The 24,217-nt window shown below is 42.5% G+C and overlaps 1 protein-coding gene across 6 annotated transcripts; it reads right to left on the reverse strand.

Annotated features, from left to right (window-relative positions):
- Positions 1-32: 32 nt before the first annotated feature.
- BTBD3 (BTB domain containing 3) lies at positions 33-24,217 on the reverse strand. 6 transcript variants are annotated; one of them, XM_017834559.1, is made up of 6 exons: positions 24,114-24,217; positions 23,321-23,459; positions 9,559-9,823; positions 8,923-9,013; positions 8,335-8,453; positions 33-4,373 (listed from the first exon to the last, which is right to left on the reverse strand). In XM_017834559.1, the coding sequence occupies exons 3-6, from the start codon at positions 9,699-9,701 to the stop codon at positions 3,341-3,343; spliced, it is 1,386 nt and encodes a 461-aa protein (XP_017690048.1). In that variant the 5' UTR covers positions 9,702-9,823; positions 23,321-23,459; positions 24,114-24,217; the 3' UTR covers positions 33-3,340. The 6 variants fall into 6 exon arrangements, with proteins under 6 accessions (XP_017690048.1, XP_017690049.1, XP_017690050.1 ...); XM_017834560.1 differs by lacking the exon at positions 24,114-24,217 and having other exon boundaries at positions 23,321-23,479; XM_017834561.1 differs by lacking the exons at positions 23,321-23,459; positions 24,114-24,217 and adding an exon at positions 21,763-21,777.

Below are 24,217 nucleotides of genomic sequence, written 5' to 3' on the forward strand. Positions count from 1 at the left end.
TCATGCTTCAAAGATACTGCAGGAAACAGTCATTTAAGAATCATTTTTATTTGTATGTTTAACGTGATTATACACATTCATGAGTCCAACAAGATCTGCACTGTGACATTAAAGATACAGTACAATAACATTCAACATGAGGTACTTCATATATTTATATATATATCTGTCCTTTATAAATAATGCTGTAAGCCTGCTAAGGTCAAACACTGCTTCAGCACAAACGGGTGCTGGGACCTGAAGTGAGCCGAGTTTATCACAACAAAAAAGAAACAAACCCCAAAACAGTTCAGTGCAATAAGAATGTAGAAATTAAAATGTTTACTTAAATACTATTTCAGATATCAAGAAAGTATATTACATTATACTCTCTTATCACAGATTCCTCTCACCAGGAAAATCAAAGATACAAGTAGCAAAGATGGCCAGGTACAGTTTAAGACAGAATCTATGAGGTGATCTCTATCGACACTACGTTTACATTCCAGGCTGATGTGGCTGATGCTTGCAAGATGTCAGTCAACGTATTCAAGCTTGGATGCTACTGCTAAACCAACCAAATTCACATTTAGACACCTACTGAAGTGCCCTGATGTCCCAAGGTAACTGGTGCTGGCCACCTTCTTATACGCCATTACTCGTTAGCATCAGGCAGTGCTCAGAAACAAGTCACACTGTGAGCATCAAAAGGTGTTTTGGGGTGCTTTTGTTTGGTCATTCATACTGGAAACGTTCACATGCACCAGCTCCTAAAACCTGGAATGGACTCAGAGGAATTAAGCCAGAGGTTGCTTTCATCCTACTTCGTCAAAAGGATTTCATAAAAGAAGCAAATAAGAATAATTAAATAACAGTTCATTTTTCTACATATTACAGCTACAGGGTATTCTGATGTCTGAACTTCTGTTCTAGCCAGTGAAGGTAGTAGATACCTCACCTTTGTTTACAGGTAAGTAAAACAAACAAAAAAAAAATTAAAAGTGAGGACCCAAGTCTAGTTATACCAATGCAGTACTCTCTGACTTGTCCCACCAGCTGAGGCACCTGGGTTTTTTCCCCAAACAACTCAGAATGCAGTTTGCATTGACAAGCAACTTGTCAATCTGATCATCACTCCGAGTAATTACATCTGCATCAGCCGCTTGCTGTAAGAAAACTTAATCAGCTGATTAGCGTCTTTCACTGCTTCAAATGGATCTAAATAAATGGAACTGCTGCTCAGATGTTGTCTAAAAGTAGGGTGACCATTACCTCATTGCAATCTTCGATTCCTTTTTGCGATCTCTTCAGCAACTCTTCCTCCACTCCATACCATTTATACTCTTGTCTATTTTCAGCTGCAGATCTAAATAAAAATAACTGGAGGTTTTTTTAAATCTCTCTCTGGGAGTTTTCCATGGAGCATTCTGTTTAGGTTTCACTAACAGCCTGGATTACGTACATCTGTTACAAAAAACAAAACATTTCTCTCTGTATTTGGAGGATATTTACATTTCAGAGAGAGCTCTGCTTACACACACATGTACGTATGTATATAAAACATTAAACGCTAAGATGGATGAAAGGCATAAATCCTGCAGGGTAGTTTTTTTACCTGGCTCTCCTTTTATTACCTAGAGAGAAGATCTGGGCTTTGGCCATAAAGTGTTTGATGTCTATGCTCCAGTTTTCCTTACTTCAGATGGTTTTTCGGACACTGCAAAGATGTATTGGCACTTTAGGATGGCCGGGGGCCAGGATTCCAACTGTCCAGCAACACTCAGAGTAATAGCATTAAACTGGTAAGAAATCATATGAGAAAAACATTTTTATTACAGAACTGACAAGTGAATTTAGGGTTATGCTACATTAATGCGTTGATATACTGTAACATTTATCTTCAGCCTGTCTGAAGAATCGTTTGGTCCCTCTCATTTCGTTAAAACGTACGCAACAAACACAACCCACTTCAGAGGTGAAGGAAGAATGAGATGCTTTACAACAGGTAGTGTGTCTCTGAGGAGCAACTGTCCCACTGCACTGGTGAAGGATTTGCTCATGTTTAAACAGTACCTGTAGTTCTTATTTATACTGGATTCCTTCCCTGATACAAGGAGTATCCCTAATATTTTCCAGAAATGGTACAGACATACAAGAAGAAGTTTGGGGAGAAAAAAATTCAGACAAGGAAAAGGTTCTGTACCACATAATCCTCTGATTGATGTGTAGCCATAAGCAGTTGCAAGAGATCCAACATTAACACATCAGAGAAGACTTCTTCCTCCTCACTGCTATCTGATAATATAAACTAAGTGTAATACGACCACAGTTGGGAGTCTTCTGTCTTTGCCTAAATTGCAACTGGTAATAAAAAGAAAAAAAATCTCATATTACAGAAAAAAGTCCAAGTTAGGATTGATACATTCTGTTGTTTCTCTATAATCTGCCTCTACCATGTTTAGGAAGAAGAAAAAAAACCCACCCAAAACAAACAAAAACTTACCCTGCATCAGATGATTGATATTAATTCCCATTTATTTAGCAGAGAAAAGCCATTTAAGGAGCAAATCAATGTAGCAAAAACTAGGTCATGGGAGTAGAGTTTCAAGAGCTGCATATACAATTTGAACACGTGCAAGTACTTCCTTGCCTTCAAGGTGGGATTCCTAGTAAATGAACTCCGAGGGTTACTTGCCAAGCCCACATCCCTTCCTCACTGTAAACATGTCCATGCACTGTGGACATGGTCAGCATGCTGTGTAGCTTCCTGAAAGATGCTTCCTTCTCTCCATCTTCCCCTGTAGCCATCCCAAACAGCTGGCTGCAGGAAAATCTTACAGGATGAAGGTTTAAAACCTGTGCTTTTTCCGCTTACAACTGAGGGACTTCTTTCAGCTCCCATGGTCAGAAGCAGCTTGGCTTATTGGAATCTCCAAAGTCTGCAGAGCAGACAGCAGAGAGAGCCATAAAACAAGGCTCTTCATTTTCTACCCCTACCTCCCCAAAGAATTACAAGCAGAAAGCAGGAAATGGAGAAAGAGGAAAGGGATCAATGAAGACAGTGTTTAGTGAGATACAAGAGGGGGATGTCCTCTGGTGATTCACAGGTGCATCAAAGAAAGGGTCAGCGTCACCAGCAAACAGGCACCCCTCTTACAAAAAGCCTTTAAAACTCGTTTCCAAGAGCTTCCAGTTTAAAATATTACACTTAAACTTTATCACCAACGATGCTACAAGTACAGCAAGCCAGGAACTTGCCCACAGCGTTTACATATTCCCTGCACTGATCACATATCTGCAGATAAAAACCTAAGTGTCAGGAGGCCCGAACCTGACAGGTTCTTCATAGCAAAACTCTCATTCAAGCATAAAAGATGAGTTCGGGAATTTGCCCTCCCTGTACCCCCGTGCCGTTTGTACTGTCCGAAGAGCACTGAAACTGAACAGTCACCTTCCCACACTGCACTTCTGTCATTCCTTCCTGTCCAAAATAGCTGAGTTCGTTACCATCCAGAATCACGCTCGCTGTGTAAAAGGTGTCGGGCTCAATCTGCACCGGGTATTCAAACCACACGGGGAAAGTGTTACTAGAGCCATCCGAGAAGTATTTACTCAAGTTCTGGCCCAGGATAACTCCTTGTCGCTTGAGTTCAATCTTGGCACTGTACTCTGCTGACCCACAGCTGGAGCCGTAGAGCCCAAAGCCGGCGATAAACACTCTCTTATCCACGGCAAACTGGATGCTGTCGCAGCGGCCCCGGTAGCGCCACTGGTTGCTGCGGTAAGCGCAGGACTGGAAGCGGTGGCAGCGCTGAGGGACGAGGCCTTTCCGGGGCTTGCTGACAAACTGCAGCTCCGGCTTCTTGGCCGCCGTGTACCACAGGAAGATGTCGTTGGTCTCGTTGAGGGTCAGGATCCCAGACTGAGCAGCGCCGTTGGCAAAGTCGTCCAGAGCCATGGTGGGGATGCGGATCAAGTACAGGGCCTTGCCCAGGACTTTGCGCTTGTTCTCTATGGTCGCCGTCAGCTCCTGCCGCTGACACTCCACCTCAGCCCAGTTCAGGGCCGCCTCGAAAACAACGATTTCTTTGGCATTCAGAGTCTCCCTTCGGAGGATGCTTTCAAGTGTCTGAAAATCAATGTCACAGAACCCCTCAGACTTCAAAGCTAGCTCAGCTTGGGCATCAATCACTTCCCAACAGCGCTGGGTCAGGTCGGGTTCCTCGAATAAGCAGCTCTGGGAAAGCAGCACACAGGCATTCTTTGCACTCAGACTTGTCTCTAGGAAGTTGACACAGGCGCGGGCGAGATGAGGGACAATGTATTTCTTGGCAGCATAAAGAGTGGCCAGGACGGTGTCGGCAGCCAGATCGATTTCATCACAGTAAATGTACCTGAAATAAAACACAGGGACGTAACACTGATGCTTAATGCAAAAATGTGTCAACAACAAACATAAAAAATTATAAACAAAGAATAGTTAGATGGCTTCACATTAAAACTAAGCAGTGGTTTTAGGGAATATGGATTAAATCTAAAATGAAAGTACAAAACAAATTCAGCACTCATATAAGACTATGGAAGAGAATCTTAAATCTAAGGTGAATCCAACCTGCCATCTGGGATACATGCTATGAGACACTGGTTATATTTACAAACCAGGGCCCTCCAGCTCTGTGTCCCTTCCATACAGGCCATGGCTGATGAGAGCCCATCTGCCCCTGGTGGGAGCTCCATGAATGCTACCTTACTTGGCTAACACAAGCCTGGAACATTTGTTACCAAGAGGATTTGGACTGGATATCCTGTAACGGATAAACACCATGATTTACTGAGCTGTATATACAATGCAGGAATGAAAACAAGTCTATAGGCAATAACTAGGTAGTCTAAGAAGATAAATCTTATTCCAGCATATCAGGTGCTATCCATTTCCATAAAGAGTGGGTTGGGTGTTTTTAGATTATGGTTTTTTTATCTTTTTTTTTTTTTTTCAAACAGGGTGATAAAGTCTATAGGAAAAGGCACAGAACTGTAATTTTCAGTTCTTTTAATACTTGCAACATCATAACTCCACTAGCACAGCGTTTTCTCTCGGTCTCACTGCATAAGGAGGAAAAAAGCTTTACTGCTATGCTAGTGTGGTGGAAGAGATGAAGGTGAAATGCTATTTATGTGACTAAACTGCCGGGATTCATTGCTCAGAGAAATGAAGCATTGTACAGTTTGTTCTTTTCAGTATCTCATGCTTCAGGGCCCCATTTGCAGCTGGTGAATACAATGTGCTAAAACCATGCCAAATGCAATTTTACTCTTCACAGGGATATGCAAGTCTTGATGGTTATGGCTGATAAAAGCATATTCCTCCAGAAGAGCTGAAGTTGTATGTGACCTTGTACTAATTAAAATTTCCTAGTTAGTAGGTTTCCCTACACAATGAAATTTTTGCAGAACAGATGTGCCTATAAGGTAGAATTAGTATCTACACTGATCTGGTTATAGTTGTAAATAACTTTGTATTTTTGCAGGTGTGAGATAGTATCCTCCAAGCCCCACTTAGGAAACATGCACAGAGGAGATACTGCTCCAGCAATATAAAATCTAAGGAGTTACAATCAAAAATAATACTTACACAGTGCCAAACCTGTTTTTAATCTTTACTACTTGGTTTCAGTTTATTGGTAACAACAAAGAACACTTCTATATATCACTGGTTACAGCCTTAGCTCCTTTACTGGCCAAAAAATTCCTGTGTTTCAATTAATTTGTTTTTATGATTCTCCTCAATGCTCTCCAACTCTTCCCTTCCTTCTACTCCTTCTCTTTCCCTGCTAGTACAGAGAGAATGATGACATCTGTTTTAAATCGAAATAGTACAAAAGTTGCAAGTTTAATATTCATGAAAGTGAAGAACTAATATCACTGCTTTTCAGCAGACACAGCACAGATCGGCTGTCAGCACTATCCCACACTTCCCACTCTGCCAACACACCTCCACTCTGGTCTGCAATTGCTGATATTCCAGGTTCACCCTGTTCTTAAACTGAGGATTCTGGTGGACCACAGGATTTGACGGTTTAGTAACACATTCATCCTGGGATAAGATGAGATCATGGTTCTAACTTCAACAGTCAAGATCAGGATAAGATATAACACATTAAAGACACCAATTCAGTGTGTCAGTGAGACTATGTATTTTAGACTATGAGCTTAATCCTATTTTTAAAACTGCAGAGAAGAGCCAAGGCAATTTTACTGGGAGAATAACTGACATCTACAAGTCGAGGCACTATTTTCTATGGTACATCTGGCAAAACCTCATCTGATGTTTGTTGTCAGAATGCCCACTATACAGTAAAACACAAAAAATATTTATGCGGTAAGAATTCATTGTCTAGGGAAAAAAAAAACCAAAACCAGAACCAACAAGACATCAAAACCAAAAAATCCACAAAAACAAAGTCAGTGTATTTTCTGACAAAGTTTATGATGCAGAAAAAAGTGTCTGAAGGAGAGGGCCGCTTTGGGATAGGTAAAAAGTCTGCTCCTTCTGCAGCAACAGCATCGTGAGCCTTCTGCCATTCAATGCTCACAGCAGTTGCAAGCAAGCAACACTGTGGGATGATTTCCCAGAGGAGTGAGGGGGACTGTGGCTTCCCACAAGCTCCACATGCACTGGATCCTGGGATGAGGGGAATGCTGCACTGCTGAGCAACATCCCTTTGCCTTTCCTGCACCATCAGGGCTGCAGATATCCCAGAATCTGCAGGCACGGGAGCTCTGCAGGTTCAGGCACACTGCATCAGGGGAAGGCAGCACTAGCAAGGTTACCTCAACATCCACGCAGACCATGAACTTTTTCTGGACTTTTAGCTTTTTAAATAAAAGCTGAGGAGGTGGAGAATCCAGTGGTTCTGGTCATGTTCTCATAGACAGTTTCCTAAATTGCCATGGGCTACATAACATGCCAAGACCTAGATGTCAGTATTGATACTCTCCTATCAGGTTTGCTCTCTGAAAACATTTCTTAAATGATAAATTCAGGGAGCATTCAGTTTTTATATGGCAAATCATATTTAGCCCCAGTGAAACAGATTTGCTTTTCAAACAGAAAGGGGGTTGGGGGAACCCAAGTATCTTGTATTTCTGATTTGTAAAATTCAGCATGAAAGTAAAGCACAATTCTGAGCTCTGTCACAAAGCCAGAAAGACCCAAAGCAAGGATCCATCTCCCTGCATAATGTCATATCTTAACTTGATATTCCAGGTCTACAGAACATCTGCGTAGCTTTTCCTGGCAGAGACTGATATTTGCAAAGAACATTTCTGATGTTCATGATAACCTATAAAAACTCTACATGCAACTTTGAATGTTGATCTACAGTGCCACTGAAATGCAAAAGAAAAAAAAGAAACCATTCTGTAATCACAAGCTAGTCAAAACAATCTGTGAAATACAATAAATTTCTAGCTAGTGATTATACCATTACATGCAAGAAAATCTGCAGCATATTAAAAGGATCACTATCAGATACTGATGTATTTTCTGAGGGGGAAAAAACCTCAAAGCCATAGCATTTCTGTGATAGGTCATTTCTCTTTGATAATCAGTCTATAGATACATTCAAGGACAATTCAGCAGGGAATCTGCTTCATTATGCCCATTTAGGAAAAGACAGCATTTCTTATGCAGTTTGCAAGAAGAAAAATAATGATCATGTAAACTGACTGGTTCTCCTTGGTAGACAGAAACCCCTATTCACACAAACAGCCTTTTTATCACTTTCCAAATGCATCACGATGATATATGAGGAGAAATTTAATTTTCAGAGGCTATATTCAATAACTTGAATATAGTGGTTTTTCAAAGACAAGACCTGCATACAGCAAGTTTATAAAAGAGCTGGAACAATGTCAACATACAAACCCAGCAATTTACTGGGCTTGGGGGGTTTTTTGTGTGCGTGTTTTTAACTTTTCACTATGCCTGCAAAGTAGAACAGTTGGTTTGGGGTTTTTTTGTTACAGCTGACAAATCTTTTTAGTAACTCCATTCCTTTGTGTAACGTGTAGTGACAAATCAGATCGATAGGCATTACAGTACACAATGTGCTCAAAGATCCCCTGTCAAAGTCATTATTTACAACTGCCTACATTAGGCTGATATGTGTGTGCCTGGAAGTAGAGGGGGAGAGCAAAATGAGGTGAAAGTTTAAAACAACAAAAAAAAGAGGGATATTTTAAGAGACTGCTTTCTTTCTGTCTACATGCAAGTCTAATACTTCGGCTCTGACATCAGTGGTGTGTGTATACATCAGGAAGGAAAAAAACATCCAGCAGATGAGTGGTGCTTACTTCAGCATCGCGAGGAAAGCAGCAGGCTCAACATCTGGGATACGGATCTCATCTTTGTCCTCAGCGAGCTCTCCGTAAAACATCGCATGGAATACTGAGCTCCCAACAGCCAGGACGTACTGTTGAGAAAGGGAAATCTTATTTCATGCTTTAAATTGAAAGCACTGCCAACAAAAACAGTGTGGGAGAGCCACTCTGAGCATACTGGGCTTCACTGACAGGCTCTACAGACACACTTCAGTAAGAAATGAAGCCCAAGTTAAGAACAAATTACACGTTTTCCCTGCATTTTACTCTCTTGGGCATAGATACATTAGCTACTGGAAAATCCTCATGTCCACCACAGAAGTTAACTATTTCTAGAAAATCTCAAGAGCAGTATTAACCAACTGCACAAAGGAGTACTCCCAACTTTACTGCCTTAGCACAACAAATGTACAAAGGACAGACTATTTCACTGCGTGCAGCCTTCTAAAATACAGAAGATACATCCCAGGAGAGCCAAGCCTCCCACGTCATGTCCTGGCGTAACCGTAGGAGCTCCCTCGGGCTCTCCCTGCCCGAGCGGATAATGCAGCTGTTGCTTACTTTGTGTCCTGGCAGCCGCTGGGTCCCACCTGGTGGCCCGACCACAAAATGAACATCTGCCATCAAGTCATTGTTGAACATCACTGCATTTCTACAAACAGAGGGAGCAGGTTAATTCGTGGTGCCCAGTAACTCTCTGCTTGCCCCAGACCCAAGAAATTTAATGTCTTAACAACTTAAAGTTAGCAAAGAGAAGCAGGTCACGCTTCAAGCTACTTTACACATCATTACACCAATATACCAGAGAAAATGCTAAAACACTAAAATGTGTGTGGAGTGTGTGTGCAATGAAACAAACCCCCAAACTTCTGAGAACTTTTCAAGCAGTGGAAATCTAAGTCAAGAGAATGTTTCACTGACAATCCCCACCAAGGTCTATAAGCAAATCTTTACAGGGATGCTGCAGCTTCCAGCAACATTTTTATTTACTCAAGACAAACAGCTGCACTGTCTGGAAAAGAGATATTAAAATATTTTCCATTACCCAAATGCTTGTTTCACGCACAAAGAGGGAAAAAAAAAACCCAAACAAACAAAATAAAACTGTGTTTTCTTCAGCAAATAAATGCATTCTGAACATTTTGCTACTTTTCACTCTTCCATTCAAAGAGCAGAAATAAACTGCCCCGAACTTACCTCTCTCTGATGGTTGGATAAAGTCCTTGCCAATTGGGTGCTGGAATAGTGTTGTTGTTATTGAGATTTTGCTGATGGTACTGCTGGACAGCAGTAGTATTAGTGTTGGCTGGTTTCTTTCGGGGAAAAATATCAGCAGCCATCTTCTTCTTCTTTTTGGTTTTCAAGGTAATGATTTCATAGCAAACTGGAGGCAATTTGCTGCTGCTACTGCTGCTGCTATTTCCTTTCTTAGAGCTCTTCTTGGACCTGTTCTTGACCGTCTCTGGAAGCATCAAGAAGAAGGTGAGACATTTCATGTTCTTTCCTTTCTCATCTACCATGAGTATACCGGTCTGTAAAGCCCGACAGCCTAACTAGCCAGGAACATTAAGGAATGCACGTGGAAGCTGTTACACAGAAAGCAGCAGAGCTGAGAGTTTGCTTCTTTTCCAGCAAGACAAGGTGACCTTTCCAGCGCACCGGGTAAGAAACTGACTTTAAGTTTGATCCAGTACTTGAATCGTTAAATACATCCCCATCATTCCCGCCAGCTTTATTTCTCTCCAGATTTCCCGGTCCGGATCGCGGGGAAGCGCTACACCCCGGGAGGAGAGCAGGCTCTCCGGAGGGGGTATGAGGAGGCGCACGGTCGCGCTGCCAGTGTGCTCGGCGAGCCGGAGTTGTGCGTGGAAAGGATGGGAGCGGAGTAGGTATCGCAGCCGTGCGGATGGAGCCAATGGCTGCAGCCAGGGAAAGCGATTGGATTCGCGCACAGTGACACCTATTGTGGCGTGCGCCGCTCCCACGTTAAAGCCGCAGCAGTTGAATCGGCATCTCCTACGCACAGATCAGCAATTAAGTAACACACGGCACGGTTGCGTAAGCCAGGATCGTGTGTGTGTGTCTGTGTGTGTATGTGTATGTGAGAGAAAGAGAGCAAGTCCTTCCCGGTGCCGCCTGAATTGTCACAGGGGGAGCAATAAAAAAGTTGGAATCGGGTAGAAAGGTGTGTTTGAGTCTATGTATTTCTGTGGGAGCTATTTCTACGGACATTCGATATTAGCGCGGCTCGGTTTGCCTCTGGTATTCCCACTAATCCCTTCTGTAAGAGTTCAGCAAAGCACGCCACAGATCTCAGAACCAAATTAAAGCGATCACGCAGCAGCAGCAAAGACAGCGACGCAGTTTAACAGCCCCTTTCAGCGCAGCTTCTGCTCCAGTGTAACATGAATAGAGATGAGGTCACAGCTTCAGCTTTAACTCCTTGTGTTTCCAGATAACGTAACAGCCTTTGACAGGGGTCCCAAATCACTGAGCAGGGCTAATTAAACCAGCTTACAGCCGACACTGGCTGCACCACATCAGAAGAAAACTTGTAGATGTGCAATCAGATTAAAGCAAACCAGAGTGAATATATTTAATCAATATTTCAAGGCATTAAATGAAAAAGTCTGAATGATTTAGAGTCTTGGGCAGAAATCACTCCTTGAGATAAAAACATACTCTGATTTTACTCAAAAATCCTTTCTGAATATACAGGATATAAGTTATGCCAAGTGAAACATTTAAATAGGAAAGAAGACTGATTTTTGGTCATTAGTTTACTCAGAACTTAAATATGGATCAGATTTCTTTAATAGCAGGTCAAGTGCATAAAAGCATCACAAGTAAGCATAGCCACTTAACAAAAACAGGAAAATAAAAAATACTAGGTATGAGATGTCAACACATCACACCTTAAAATATCGAAGGGGAGATAATTAAAATACGATTTCATAATTATTTTCAAGTTTTAAAGAAAAAAATCCTCCTTGCTTTCAAAGCAAATTTAGCCACGTTTTGCCTTAATTACTTTTGCTGGACTAGAGTACAACGGTGAAATTAAAGTGATCAAAGGTTGGTGGAGAAATCTCGCTGAAATCCCCGAGAGAAATCTGCCACTGACTTAAAACTGAGGGTATTTATTGAAATGCCACCACAACTGCTTGAACCACAGCTGTGGCTTTGTAAGGCACACTCAGAATGCCTTTAACTGTCTGACACTGTTGCAGGTATTCCAGAGATTACCAGGTCTCCAGGGGAAGGACTAACAGAACACCCTGGCAGTTGGCCATGTGCAGCCTTTGCTGCAGTGGTTGGAGACGGTGCCATTCCCAGACACACATCTGTCCTCTCTGTCTGAAGTCACTGCTCACGGAAGGGGGGAACAGAAGGAGACACATCCCTGCCTCAGCTGCTACGTTCCACAATCCAACATCTTACTGCAAAGTCTCCTTGACTGCTACTTTAAAGGAAGATGGTGGGTTATGCCTGGTGTAGCTGAAAGGCAGAGATATGTTCCTAAATACATTGAGAGGCAGGTTATGTAATTCCCGAAGAAATTATTTCTAGCGAGCTTTTCTTTCTCCCTCCCTATTTCTCCTTCTTTTTTATCTGCAACAGATTGATTTGAAAGGGAAAATAACAACCTAAACCATATTGAACTGTAGAGAGGGAAAAGAAGGGGTAAAGGAGAAGAAACTCATCCCACATATGGGATGTTTATAACTGCTCACAGCTGAGTTTATAACAGGGACACAGCAGGTATTCTCAGCACAGAATTTGAGGTTGTTGAGCTTTTCTTGTCTCCTTATGTAAATTTCCAGCCCTTCTAGTTACAAAAATAACCCTTTTGCCACCGCACAGGACAAACATTTCAAAAGGAAGGAGTCTTAAACAGAAAAAACACAGACTCTTCAGCAAATCTGGTTGTCAGCACTGCAGTTGGCAGAAGGCGAAAGCTAGCAGGGGTTGGGAGATTTGATTGTCATTCCACAAATCCATTTTATAGGCTCCTAAAGTATATAAAAATCAAGGTCTCTGCACATTTCTTCAAACCAATTGACCAGTACAAATCCAAAGATTATACACACACACCACATAAGGTCACTGGGAGGCTACAGAAGAGGAAGGAAGAGAATGACAGATGGACTGACCAGTTAACTCTGTCTGGAAAAGATGGATCATAAATGTGAAATCCACAGGAGTCCAGCACACCTTGAGTTCTGTAACACACCACACGTTCAGCTTGTTGTGCTTTCTGGGAAAGGAAGGGAGGGAGAAGCTGCAGCTGAAGCACGTTCTACCTGAACTCAGAAGTCAGACAGACCCCAGCAGACAAGAAGTATCTGCATGACAGGATAAAAATCCACCTCAGCAAATAGCAAGCCAAACTGCCACCTTTGCCTGCTCTTAAGCCACCCAGCAAAAACTGGAAAATAGCACTGATTCCACAACAGACTCTAGAAGTTCCTATGAAAAACTGCAAACCTCTTACAGGCTTCATACCACCTTCCACTGCATTTCATCAGCTCAGAAACCAAGTCTCATGAACCAGCCATCAGATGCACGTGAAATGGGAAAAACAAACCCCAAAGGATCAGTGCTATTTGCACTCACCATTCTTTCTGTTTTGGCAGCAACTTCCATTTATTTGCCTGTAACATAGTTTTCTTGTTCTACTATGCACATACTGTTAATGAATTTAGAAATCAATATGCTGGCAGTCAGTAAAAGCAACCTATGAACTACTGCCTGTTGAAAGACTAGTCAAAATCCCCAGTTTAGATCAGTCTGTCTCCAGCAAGAGGATCAAGAAAATTGACCTTCTCTGACCCAAAGATCTATCCATTTCTGAAAGCTTATTACCATGTGCTCGTAATCTTCTTCAGCAAGTCTCATTTTTCTTCATTAATTATATATTAACAGATCTAAACTTGATATATACAACTGAGAAAAAGGGAAATACAGCTCTTCAAAGGCACATTAATTTTTATTTTATAAGCAAAGTAGCGAAACCAGAAATATTTTAACTTAGAGGGTGTAGGAAATTCCATGCTTAAATCTTAACACTGGCCTAATGGGAATTCAAAATACCGGAGGTGAAGAATTAAGCAAAGGACTACATTCCATGGCTGAGATACTACACATCAAGTACATGTCCCTTTAAAATTATCGGGAGCGAGTTACAAGCCCTTGGAAATCAGCTCCTGATGAAATACTGTGAACAACTGAAGCAGCAATTTTGCTGTTCGAATCCAAGTGTGTGCAATACACCTCCAATCCCAGTTTCATTTATCCCTTAAGAACATAATACACCTTGACACCATTGTGAGGGCTGGTACAGCAGACATATTTAAGCCCAGGTCTTGGTACAACTTTTAATAGCATGGTACTACTATAATTATGCCTTTCTAAAGGTAACTTCCAATCAAGAAATCAGTTTAATTTCCAGGGCTGATGGGAGTATCCTTCCTCATGCTACATCAGTCTCTCCTGCTGCAATAGCAAGGATACCGCTAGTGTTTCTATTTTTTTTTTTTTTTAATTCTTCTAATAAGTTGTGTTTTTCTGTATCTCTCATTTACAGGCTTGTTCCTCATGTAATAACATGAACTGGACAATTCTATAAAAAACAAGCTTTCATCAAAATTCCCAAGTGTCTGTTACAACCACATCATGAATAAAGGAAAGAATTCCAAGTAAGCAATGAGAAAATGCATATATTTCTTTTTTTGTAAAGTTGCCAAGTGTCTCCCTTGGCAGTTATTATGCCTATGCATTATTAACATTCTTTGTTTAAATTCTGAATTTCCCCTTACAAGGAAACAAATTTCAGATGATACATTTTGATTAACCAAAATAAATACACATTACAGTTTAACAAATCTTTCTCTCTGTCCACTGCTAGTTTTTATTCAATTTCAGTTGACTTTAAGCACTCATTTAAAAATGGAATATACATGTTCAAAAAACAAACAAACAAACAAAAACCTCATTAGACCCATCCCACACAGCTGTGGAGCCCGGTTCTGTTTATCTATCTATGAATTATTTAGTCCCGTGGGAGGATCCTTCCCAATCACCATTCCAACCCTTGCGTTTGTAAAAACACTCATTTGGAAAAGGGACTGATAGCTCTGCTCTTGATTTCCTCAAGTAAAAAATGTGTTACAGTTTACAAAATCTCCCAATCTCCTTTCTCCTAAATTTCTGATTGGCAGCACTGGAAGTAACCAAAATTCCATCCACTTCTATCTGCTGCATGGAAAAGCTGACAATGAAGTCTTACTCAGTAATGTCAAAAAAGAAAACCCCAAACTATTAAAAAAACCTAATAGCAGGATGAAAGATGGGCAAAATTGTAAAGACTCTCAGAGAAACCAGAGTACAGGCTTAAAAAAAAAAAAAGCATTTACTTCCCAGAATAGCCAAGAGCTAGGAAGGAGCAGAATGGTATCACAGAATTGCATCTTGAACCAAGACTAGAAGCTTTAAACCAAAGTCCACAATAGCAAACTTGTATTTTGCTATAAACCTCATGCTACACCTGCAACATACTTGTTACCAAATAGTCTTAACTGCTTAGTGTGTGTGAGGATTTAAACACTTTGCACATCCACTAAAATAGTTTTCACTTTTTTTTCCCTGAATGCTCTTAATGCTTTAAAGGAAACAAAAGCAGAAAGTCCTGAGCAGAGCAGTCAACAGGTAAACACAAACTTAACTAAAACAGAAACCTAAAGAAGCCTTTTTCACTCTTGTAGTATTTGTTAGCACACATCCTATGCATGGCATTTGATTTTAGTCTCTCTACCAAAGCAGCCTTAATCTTTTTCACACGCCCTTTTTGTACCTGCAATCTTTTTCATTTTGTTTGGGTTTTGTTGGTTTGGTTTTTTTAAAGCACTATCCTTTTTGAGACAGAGCAATCAGAACAAAATATGTTTTGAGAGCAACAGTTAGCCCTGTGTTTACTTGCATAAACATCCACTTTCCTTGTGTGGATTTCAAGTCGCTTTCCATGAACCAATTCCTACCCCAATTGCAAGGTCTCCCACTCAATTTTTCCTGTAACTTTCTTGCTTAGCTGTCTAAAGTCTACAATTTAACCCCAGTGAGAGGTTCAATAACTTTATACTTACAGCCCAAACACAATGTAACACAAAAGACTTCCCTACGCTGTTTTTTTTTCTTTTAAAAGTTAAAGGTTTTGTTCCCTGATGGACCAAAATAAATATAGCTGATGTATCAGAAGTGAGAAAGAAAAAATATGTTTAAAATTCTCTTGCATTTTCATTCTGATTTCAATACCATGCCTGCTGCCTGAATGACAGTCCATATGAACCACAACTGTGAAAAGAAAGGCTTGTGTTTAAACAACCTACAGTGAACAGCATATTTGATCCCGCTACAGTGAATTATCCCACAGACGTTCTCTTCTGGGCATATGAAAAGAAATCATGTCAAATGCTTCATTACAATATGAAATATATGATTTTACAAGCCTGCTAAGACATATTCCTCAATATCATAGTTAGGGAGCTGCAGGTAGAAAATATCCCAGAGCAGAATTTGCAAAGCATTCTATGAGCATTAATTTGCTTCTTGATAGTTCAAAGTAAAAAACCAGAATTATAAATGAACTCTGAGATGAGAAAACCTGCAACCACAAAATGAGAATTCAATCCAATGTTACAGGAGATAAACTGTTTCTCTACTAATTTAAAAGAGACAAATTATGCATTTGTTCCCCATCACTACTACTTGAGCTTGCCCACACAGAGCTTTGCTTTTGACAGTCTGTGGGGTCAAAAAAATAAGTTCTTTTTTAGTGGCTGCCATTTATTTATTTATTTATTTATTTCTAAACATGATATTGCAAACCTGAAAGCACTCAACTCTTTTTCTAAGACAAAGGTCAACTTTAATTCTACTCTGCCTCTTACCAAAACTGACTTACAAAGGAAAGATCAGATAGCTCAGGAAATTGGTAATGAGATACAGTGGTTTTCCTCTCTAGGTCACTAATTCTAAATTGACCAAGGTCAACAGTAATCAAAAGTCATTAGCATTTAATGATCCTTCGGTGCCCTGTGAGACAGAAGCCAGTGATCTTAGTGCACTTCAGAAAACCACCACTACAATCAGCACTCACATGCTGCCTGTTTCAGGGGAGAGGTCGGATCTTATGACTGCAGACAGATCTTCCTATCTTGCAGACAATCTTGACTATAAAGGCAAATCCTCATACTAATTTTAACTTGGCTCAGAAACTATTATTTTCAAACTGAATAGTTAAATTAAGACAGGCTCTATAAAGGGAAGGTTGTAAGGTGACTGGTACTGCTCCTTTCCATCAGCAGTTCCCAAATGTTTTTGTCCCCAGTAATACTGCAAAATGCAAAGGCAACACAGACCCTTACTCAGAGTCCTCACTTGTGAGAACTGATGGCACTAGAAGAGCAACTACCCATGAATATCCACAGGGGAACTGTATTCCAGTTGATTATGTTGGTGTATAATTCAAGAACTACATTTTTCATGAGCAGATAAGCTACATTCACCATACCAAACCAGTGTTGAAGTACCCAGTGGGACAAAAGAGGGGGAGAGGACATTGCTACAATACACACCCCTGCTCTGTGGCCTTAGTCCAGTCTCCTGGGACTGCCATGCTACCAGCACCTTCAATGAGGGCAAGAAAAACAGAGGGGACTTTTGGAAAGCTTGGTTAGGTGTTGTAATGTACATGTCTGTCATGGGAAAGCTACATCGTGTCACTTGGTAGTTTTACATCTAGTGAATTTTAGGGAACATGTGGGTTAAAAACCCAAAGCAGATCAGCAACCTGTGTGTGTACAGCCACAAGAACACCGTACTTGAACCATTCAGCGTGTTAAATGGGACAATTCTGGTACAACTTCTTGTCCCTACTGCATTTTAAATGACAAAAGAGGAAGGTTATGCCAGTTAGTGAAAGAGGAACAGGTCAGTCCATCAGAAAACCAAGCACTGGATGTGAAATGCCTTCTGAAACACAGAGGCTCTCACTTCTCAAAAGTGACAATTAAAACCAACCAGTAACAACTCTTGCAAGTGCTTTTACAATTGTTTAATAACCCAAACTTTTAGATATGAGACTGATTGCTGCTAAACTGAGCTGCATCCCAATAGTTCAAGGAATGGAACCAAACAAGGCATCCATTAAACTGCACTGTACTGAATTATTTTCCCTCTGCCACACATTAAAAGGTGTGGATCTTGTTACTTTATTTCCAGACACACAGCACACACAGCCTCCCTTTGAATCCACAGGGGGATAAAGATGTTGCCAAATTCTTATCTTATCGACTGTTTTAGAAAATCAGATTTACTTTCCTCTGCTGCAAACAATTCAGTCACACTTCCCTTTGTTACCAATCAGTTATGCTTTAGTATTTCCATCACTTTCTCCTCCTCTTTACAAGTGAATGGCAGCTACTTTGCCATCATGAATTTTCAAGACGAACGTGTATATACTCATCAAAGTCTGGTTTCAGACTGTATTTTTAAGCATTAAGATGTATTTGCCTAGCAACGTTAGGATATCTTAAATGCCAGGTTTTCTTCACAATAATTCTGTTTCAGTGATGTCAGAACTTCAACAGAGAAAGAGAAAACAACTAAGGGAGGAGCAAGGAATCAGAACAGCAAAATTAAGGGACTATGCAAGATAAACATACCTGCATATTAGTTTTATGTATTATAAAATTTTATACAGTGTGAAAACCTTTACTTTTTCTTGTATTATCACCTTGGTCTGATGGCAGTGTATCACTCAAGGCAAAAGGCAAAGAGCCCTAAGGAAGCCAGGGCACCCTGGCACACTTTTAAGTGCATTACCTTACTCTAACATCACATAGTAATTCCTTCGAGCTGCATTCCTCGACAGAAGCTGAGCAAGCTGTCTGACAGGGCAGGGATTTCTTTCATCTGCAACTTGAGCTGTGTGCTGAGGACTGCAAAGGAAGGGAAAACACTGCAACAAAGGGAGAGCCTAAGCCACTGCACTCTTTTCTGTTTGTAAATAACACACAGGCAGCTTCAGCTCCTCCCCAGAGCTAAAGAGTGGCCTCCGCTTTCCTCCCCCTCTAAGCGGCCAAGGTGACACCCCATTAAGGAACACGTGGCATATTTATGGATTAGATTTTAAAGGGATTTTGTTGCACCAACCATCGTAAGCCTACATAAAACACCTCACACCTATCAGACAAGCAAACATGCCACCTGCCTGAAGAGTTGCTTTCTTTCCATACCCTCTGAAAAGTCTTGCAACCAAGCAAAGCTTTAATTCCAGAGAACGCAGTTTTATAAAGAAAATTACTCCTTTAAACTGCTTTGTATGTGAACAGGAGAAACTGTAGCTAGGGTGGATACAGAGTGTAACCTGGTACCTAAATATCCTCTCACAGAAGGACGTTATCAACAAGTCATTCAGCCCTGTATTGAAGTGGTACATAATCCTCTGGTGAAATATTTATTGGGGGTATCAGGTAATCTCAGGGTACAGGCAACAGGGCTGGATGAGGTGATGTCTCCAGACACCTTCCAATTCTGTTTTTGTGTGATTCTGCACCTGCACAGCCAGCAGACATTCAGAGATCGCCAACCAGTTCCCCAGTGCTTTAAAATGCACACATGCTTTCCAGACATGGGTTCGCTTGGTTTTCTCCCCCTGCAGCTTGCCAAGTTATCAAACTCAGAAATGGCAGCAGGATCACAAAACAGATGAGCCAGGCCTAAAAAATGAGAAGTTTGCAAATTCGAATGAAGTGATGTCGTCCTTAACCTTCCCACCTCAGTCTTCTGACGTGAAGTGGTTTTGTAACCAAGGCATGGGATTGGAACTCAAAAAAATGGCAGAAAACACAGCTGATGACAACTTCCAGCACAAAAAGCTTTTAATCTTTTCCTTATGAGATTCCCATCTCCTATATTCTTCTTTTGCCTCATCTATCAGCTCTTTGAGACACAAACTTCCTTATCGCTTGTTTACATAGTGATGTAAACAGGTTTGGTAAGTTTAGGAGAAAAAAACTGCTCAACAGCTCTAACAAGCAAGTGCCAGAGTCATAAAAATCACTGTTGCAACTTGCACCTTTTTTTTCCTCAGCCTTGAAGGGCAAACTAAAGGAATTCCACATTTCTTCTGAAAGGTGTTTCCTCCGGGGCAGAGCTGAGGATCACTGGCAGGGAAACACAAGGGAAGTTATTGTGCAGTCAGCTGCAGTGTACTTACTGTTGGGGATTTAAAAGGAAAAAAAAAAAAAAAAGAAAGTACTGAAGTCTACATTTAACTTTGGCAGTCCTGCAGAACTTACTTCAAATGAAGGCCCTAAAAGATTTGATTTGCAAAATTAAATCCCATAGTAAACCCCAGATATTGTGCATTGGGGCACACTGCACACACTTTCTGTAGCAAAGGGTGAGACCAGTTCTCTCCCACCAAAATAAAAGCTATTTTGAGCCTAACTCTGGCGTAAAAGTTAAAGTAACACCACACGCAGTGTTGTATACCTATAACCCAACATCACCTCTCTCTACAAAACACCGATGAAAAAGCCCAAGACACAGATTAAAGTTTGACAGATCACATGCTGAAAACAAAGCACAGTGAGCACTAACAACAACGCAGACAACCTGCACCAGCACTTCTTGGATGAGACACGGTCACTCTGTTGTTTTAATTAAGCATGTTAGCAACCACGTTTCAGGAACACTCAAGTACCTTAACTTCAATTCAAACTTTTTCTCACTTCAGGTGAGAACAACCCACTGCTCCCTCCCGTTTTAAAAGGCATCACCGCCTAGGGAACACCATAGGGAAATGAACTCATAAACCTCGAGGTTCACAGGTGGCTTTCTCAAAACAACCAGGAAAATAGCAAAATGTAAAGGTGCGGGCCCTTAAGTGAAGCCACTCAGCCTTCATACACAGGTAGGTAAGGAAGTTCAGCCAACTTGGGGGAAGAGGGGGTGGCATTTATGTCAAACCAGGTGCAACTGTTGATTGTGCCTCTGGGAAGTCTACTGGATTAATACTTACAATACTTCTTCTATAAAACCAGCTTTATTTTAAGCAGGAGAAAAACCCCAAAGCCCAACTTCTGGCTTGGCACCACGGAACGCGTCCCGGTGCACAGCCGGACCCCGGGGCCGGAGCTGCTCCCGAACCCGCCCCTTCCACCCCAAAGCTGCCCCGCTCAGCGCTGTGTGCTGCTCCCGAACCCGCCCCTTCCACCCCAAAGCTGCCCCGCTCAGCGCTGTGTGCTGCTCCCGAACCCGCCCCACCACCGGCACCCGCCGAACCCGCCCCGCTGCTGCACAAAGGGCGACGGAGGGGCCCCAAGCCCCGGCTGCGGACACGAACCGCGACTCTGCCCACGGCAAAGGCCGTGCCCGGGGGCTCTTTGTGCGGGCACAGTCCGGCGGCTCCGCTGCCCTCACCGCCAGCTCCGCGGCCGTGCCGCCGCTCAGGTGCGGCCGCTCCGCCCCGCCCCGTCCCCTCGCGGAGGCGCCTCCGCGGAGCGCTGAGGTCCATCCCCCGCCGCCGCCACAGCCCGGCAGCGGAGACTGCCGCTGCCACCGCCACATCCCCGGAGTTGGAGCCGCCGCCGCCGCCCCGCCGCGGCTCGTCCCTCCCCGGCCCCCGCGGGGTCGCCCCTCACGGCCGCGCTCCCACCCCCGCCCCGCACTGACCTGAGGGCGCTCCCGGGGCGGCGCGCGCGGCCCCTCCTCGCACCGGCGGCGCGCGCGCGGCCCCGCCCCGCAGGCGCGCACGCGCACGGCCCCTCCCTCCCCTCGCCGCCGTCCCTTCCCTCAGCCCCCCTGCCCGCCCTCTCTCCCCCCCTCCTCCGGGCTCGTGTGTGTTTGGAGGGTTTTCCCCCTCAAAAATCGGGCCCCGCCGAACGACGGGGAACCGGCGGCCTCGCCCCGCGAGAGGCCGGTCAGGGCCTGCCCTCACAGCGCTCCCCGCCCCGACCCCCAGGGCACCAGTGGCAGCAAAGGCTGAGGGTTCCATCCCCGAAATAAGTTGGGAGGCGAACTAACAATACCTTTTTTTAAAAAAAATTAGAAATCCTTCCTTTTTTAAAATTAGGAACCCCGTTTGTGCCTGAAGTTGAAGCGTATTCGTGCTGTGCAGCCTTAGGATTTCATCTCCGAAATTAGGTGGTGTTAGTTTGCTTCCCAACTTATTCCTTTATTTTTATTAGAAAAACCCTTTTTAAAAAATTAGAAATCCTGTTAACGCCCGAAAGTGAAGCATATTCATGGCTTATAGCAACCAGCCTGTCTGAGGATACACCCTCTAAAAAAGAAAAAAAAAAAAGTGATTGATTTTTTTTTTGTGTGTGCACGCACCAATATCTGTGAGGATGAGAGTTCCCACTTCCCTTTGGACAGCAGCTTTTTTTGATTAAAAATTGTACGGGAAAAAACATTTAGTCGTTGTAAAGCTTTGCGTTTGTTCATCCACTGTTAATCACAACCTCTAAGGACAAAAAAAAAAAGACATAAAAATAAACCTGTTTCATCCCAGGGCCAGCAACAGGCAGCCGGAGGGATGAACCGCCCTTCCCCCTCACATTTATTAGGTTTTTTTCCCAAATAAACTCAATTGCACAAGAAGAGATTAATGCCGTACATCCTTCCTCGTGTGAGCTGTTCCCATCCTGCTGCTCACAGGGTAGCCAGGTTCAAAAAAAACTAAACAAAACACAAAAAGCCACCCCAAACCCCCAAAACTTTTCATTTTCGAGCTGCTGAAGAAACGATCGACAGGAATCAATCATTTCCAGGACCAGCGCCCGGGTTTATCCAGAAGCTTCATAAATAAGGGATTTCTCATAGAGGCAGTGTATGTAGCCACGTGGGAAATTAAAATGCATTGCTAGCATTTATTTTTAAAAGCATAGAAAAAGGCTTTATTTGAAGCTCTAGGGCGAGTTTGGTTATTTTTTGTTATTATTTTCCCCCTGAAGAAACAATTATTTCTGGAATCGCTGCTGTGTTCCAGCTTTAGTCTCCCATGAACACTCATTTCCCTATATTATATACACATTATTCTAGCAGATACCTTCACAATGTGAAATTAGGCGTATCTGTGGATAATCAGTACTTTGCTTTTCCCATTTTAATATTTTAGCTATTAAAATAGATAAGAAACTAAACAGCAACAATAATGACTGTACACACACACAGGCTTTATAGCTCTTATGGATTTTGCCAGCAGAGCACACGCTTTAAATTACAGTGTGTAAATGATCATTTAATTGGGACTTGGGAAGCCAACAAAATAATCGTTGTCTGAAGTGAACTTAAACACACTGTAGATAACCACTGCAATTTTCCATCCTATTTGCAGGCGGAAGGTAAAAGGCCCTTTTGCAAGGGGGGTAGTTTAGATGGGCAAGTGGTGGGGACAAGCCTTTTCCTTTCAGTTTAGAGGAGGTTATTTTGCAACCTGAATGAAAACATATTCTGGGTCTAATCCCAGCACATACAGGAGTTAAAAGATGAAGTTCTGGAACTAGGTGATCTTTAAGGCTCCTTCCAAGCCAAGCCCTTTACGATTCTATGTTTTTTCTGCACATACATTTCTGATTGAGAGGCAGCCAGGGGCTGCCCAAATTAGGGGCTCCGCTCAGTAACACTTATTTTGCTTTTCTGGGGCTTCTTAGAGCTCTCCTGCATTTCCAGCCCAGTTTTTTCAGCCATGACTACCTATCGTCCTCCAAAGAGTTCCAGGCTCTGATTTAATACTGATCTCAACACCGAATTAAACCGAAGCAGTCACCACCACCCAGCAGCACACCCAGCTGAAGCTGCTCCACTCCAGCCAGTGATGCAGGACACTGCACACCCCACTTGAGAATCAGTCCCACCCCATCCTCAGCCCTCTTTGCTCACAGGGACTTACAGACACGGGATGACAGGTTACATTACTCCTCATCTTCATGTTCCAGCTCAAACACGTGCTCACAGCTGCTTGGCACCAAAGTGCTGATGTTTGGAGCTGCAGTCTTTCCTCTTCCTCCTGCAGTTGCACACCCAGTGACCTGCTTCGAAGCACACAGACATATGCTTACCTGTCTGAGTTAAACAGACCTTGCTGCATTTCTCAGGGATGTGTTTAGTTGCCAAGCACTGCATTTTGCTGATAAATTTCAGATTAACTCCAGAGCAAAGAAGCCACCAGATAAGCCAGATCCGGACAAAGCTGCAGCACTGGGGCACAAAACCATCTTCTGGGAGGAAAAGTGCCCAGCTCCTGGTGCTGCTGGGTGTTACGTCCTCTCTCCTTGTGCTGTCACCTCCCAGGCTGACTATATATATATATAGAATCTACATATTTTTATATATACATATATGTATAAAAAGTATGTATAAAAGAGCTCACGAGGAAGAGGAGCAGGAGCAGAGAAGGTCTTTGGGGTCTTGCCTGCTCCCAGCCCAGGTTTCTGGACAAGCTCCAGCATTGCCTAGGCTGCACTACCAAGGAAGATAAAGCTGAACCAGCTGTGTGCTGGGGAGAGCTGATCAAAGGATTTTAGCTGGTGTCTCCAGAGCCATTTAACTAGGATAGGTTCTGCTCCATGGTGGTAGTAAAAAAAAGCCAAATATTTGTATTGAGTCACATTCATACTCATCCATTCCTGTGTCACAGGCCTATTTTCCAGGTATTGAGCAGTGCTTTCTAAAGACTTACTAACTTGAAGAGCCATTTAAATATTCATTTTCCAGTTGAACTTGCATGCCGGGTAGGTTCTTCCAAGTGCTCCAGGGTATAATTAGTTTCTCCAAAAGCATCTTCCAA

This window comes from Lepidothrix coronata, unplaced genomic scaffold (assembly GCF_001604755.1).
Source record: "Lepidothrix coronata isolate B3197 unplaced genomic scaffold, Lepidothrix_coronata-1.0 Scaffold234, whole genome shotgun sequence".
In the NCBI taxonomy this organism is placed as follows: domain Eukaryota; kingdom Metazoa; phylum Chordata; class Aves; order Passeriformes; family Pipridae; genus Lepidothrix; species Lepidothrix coronata.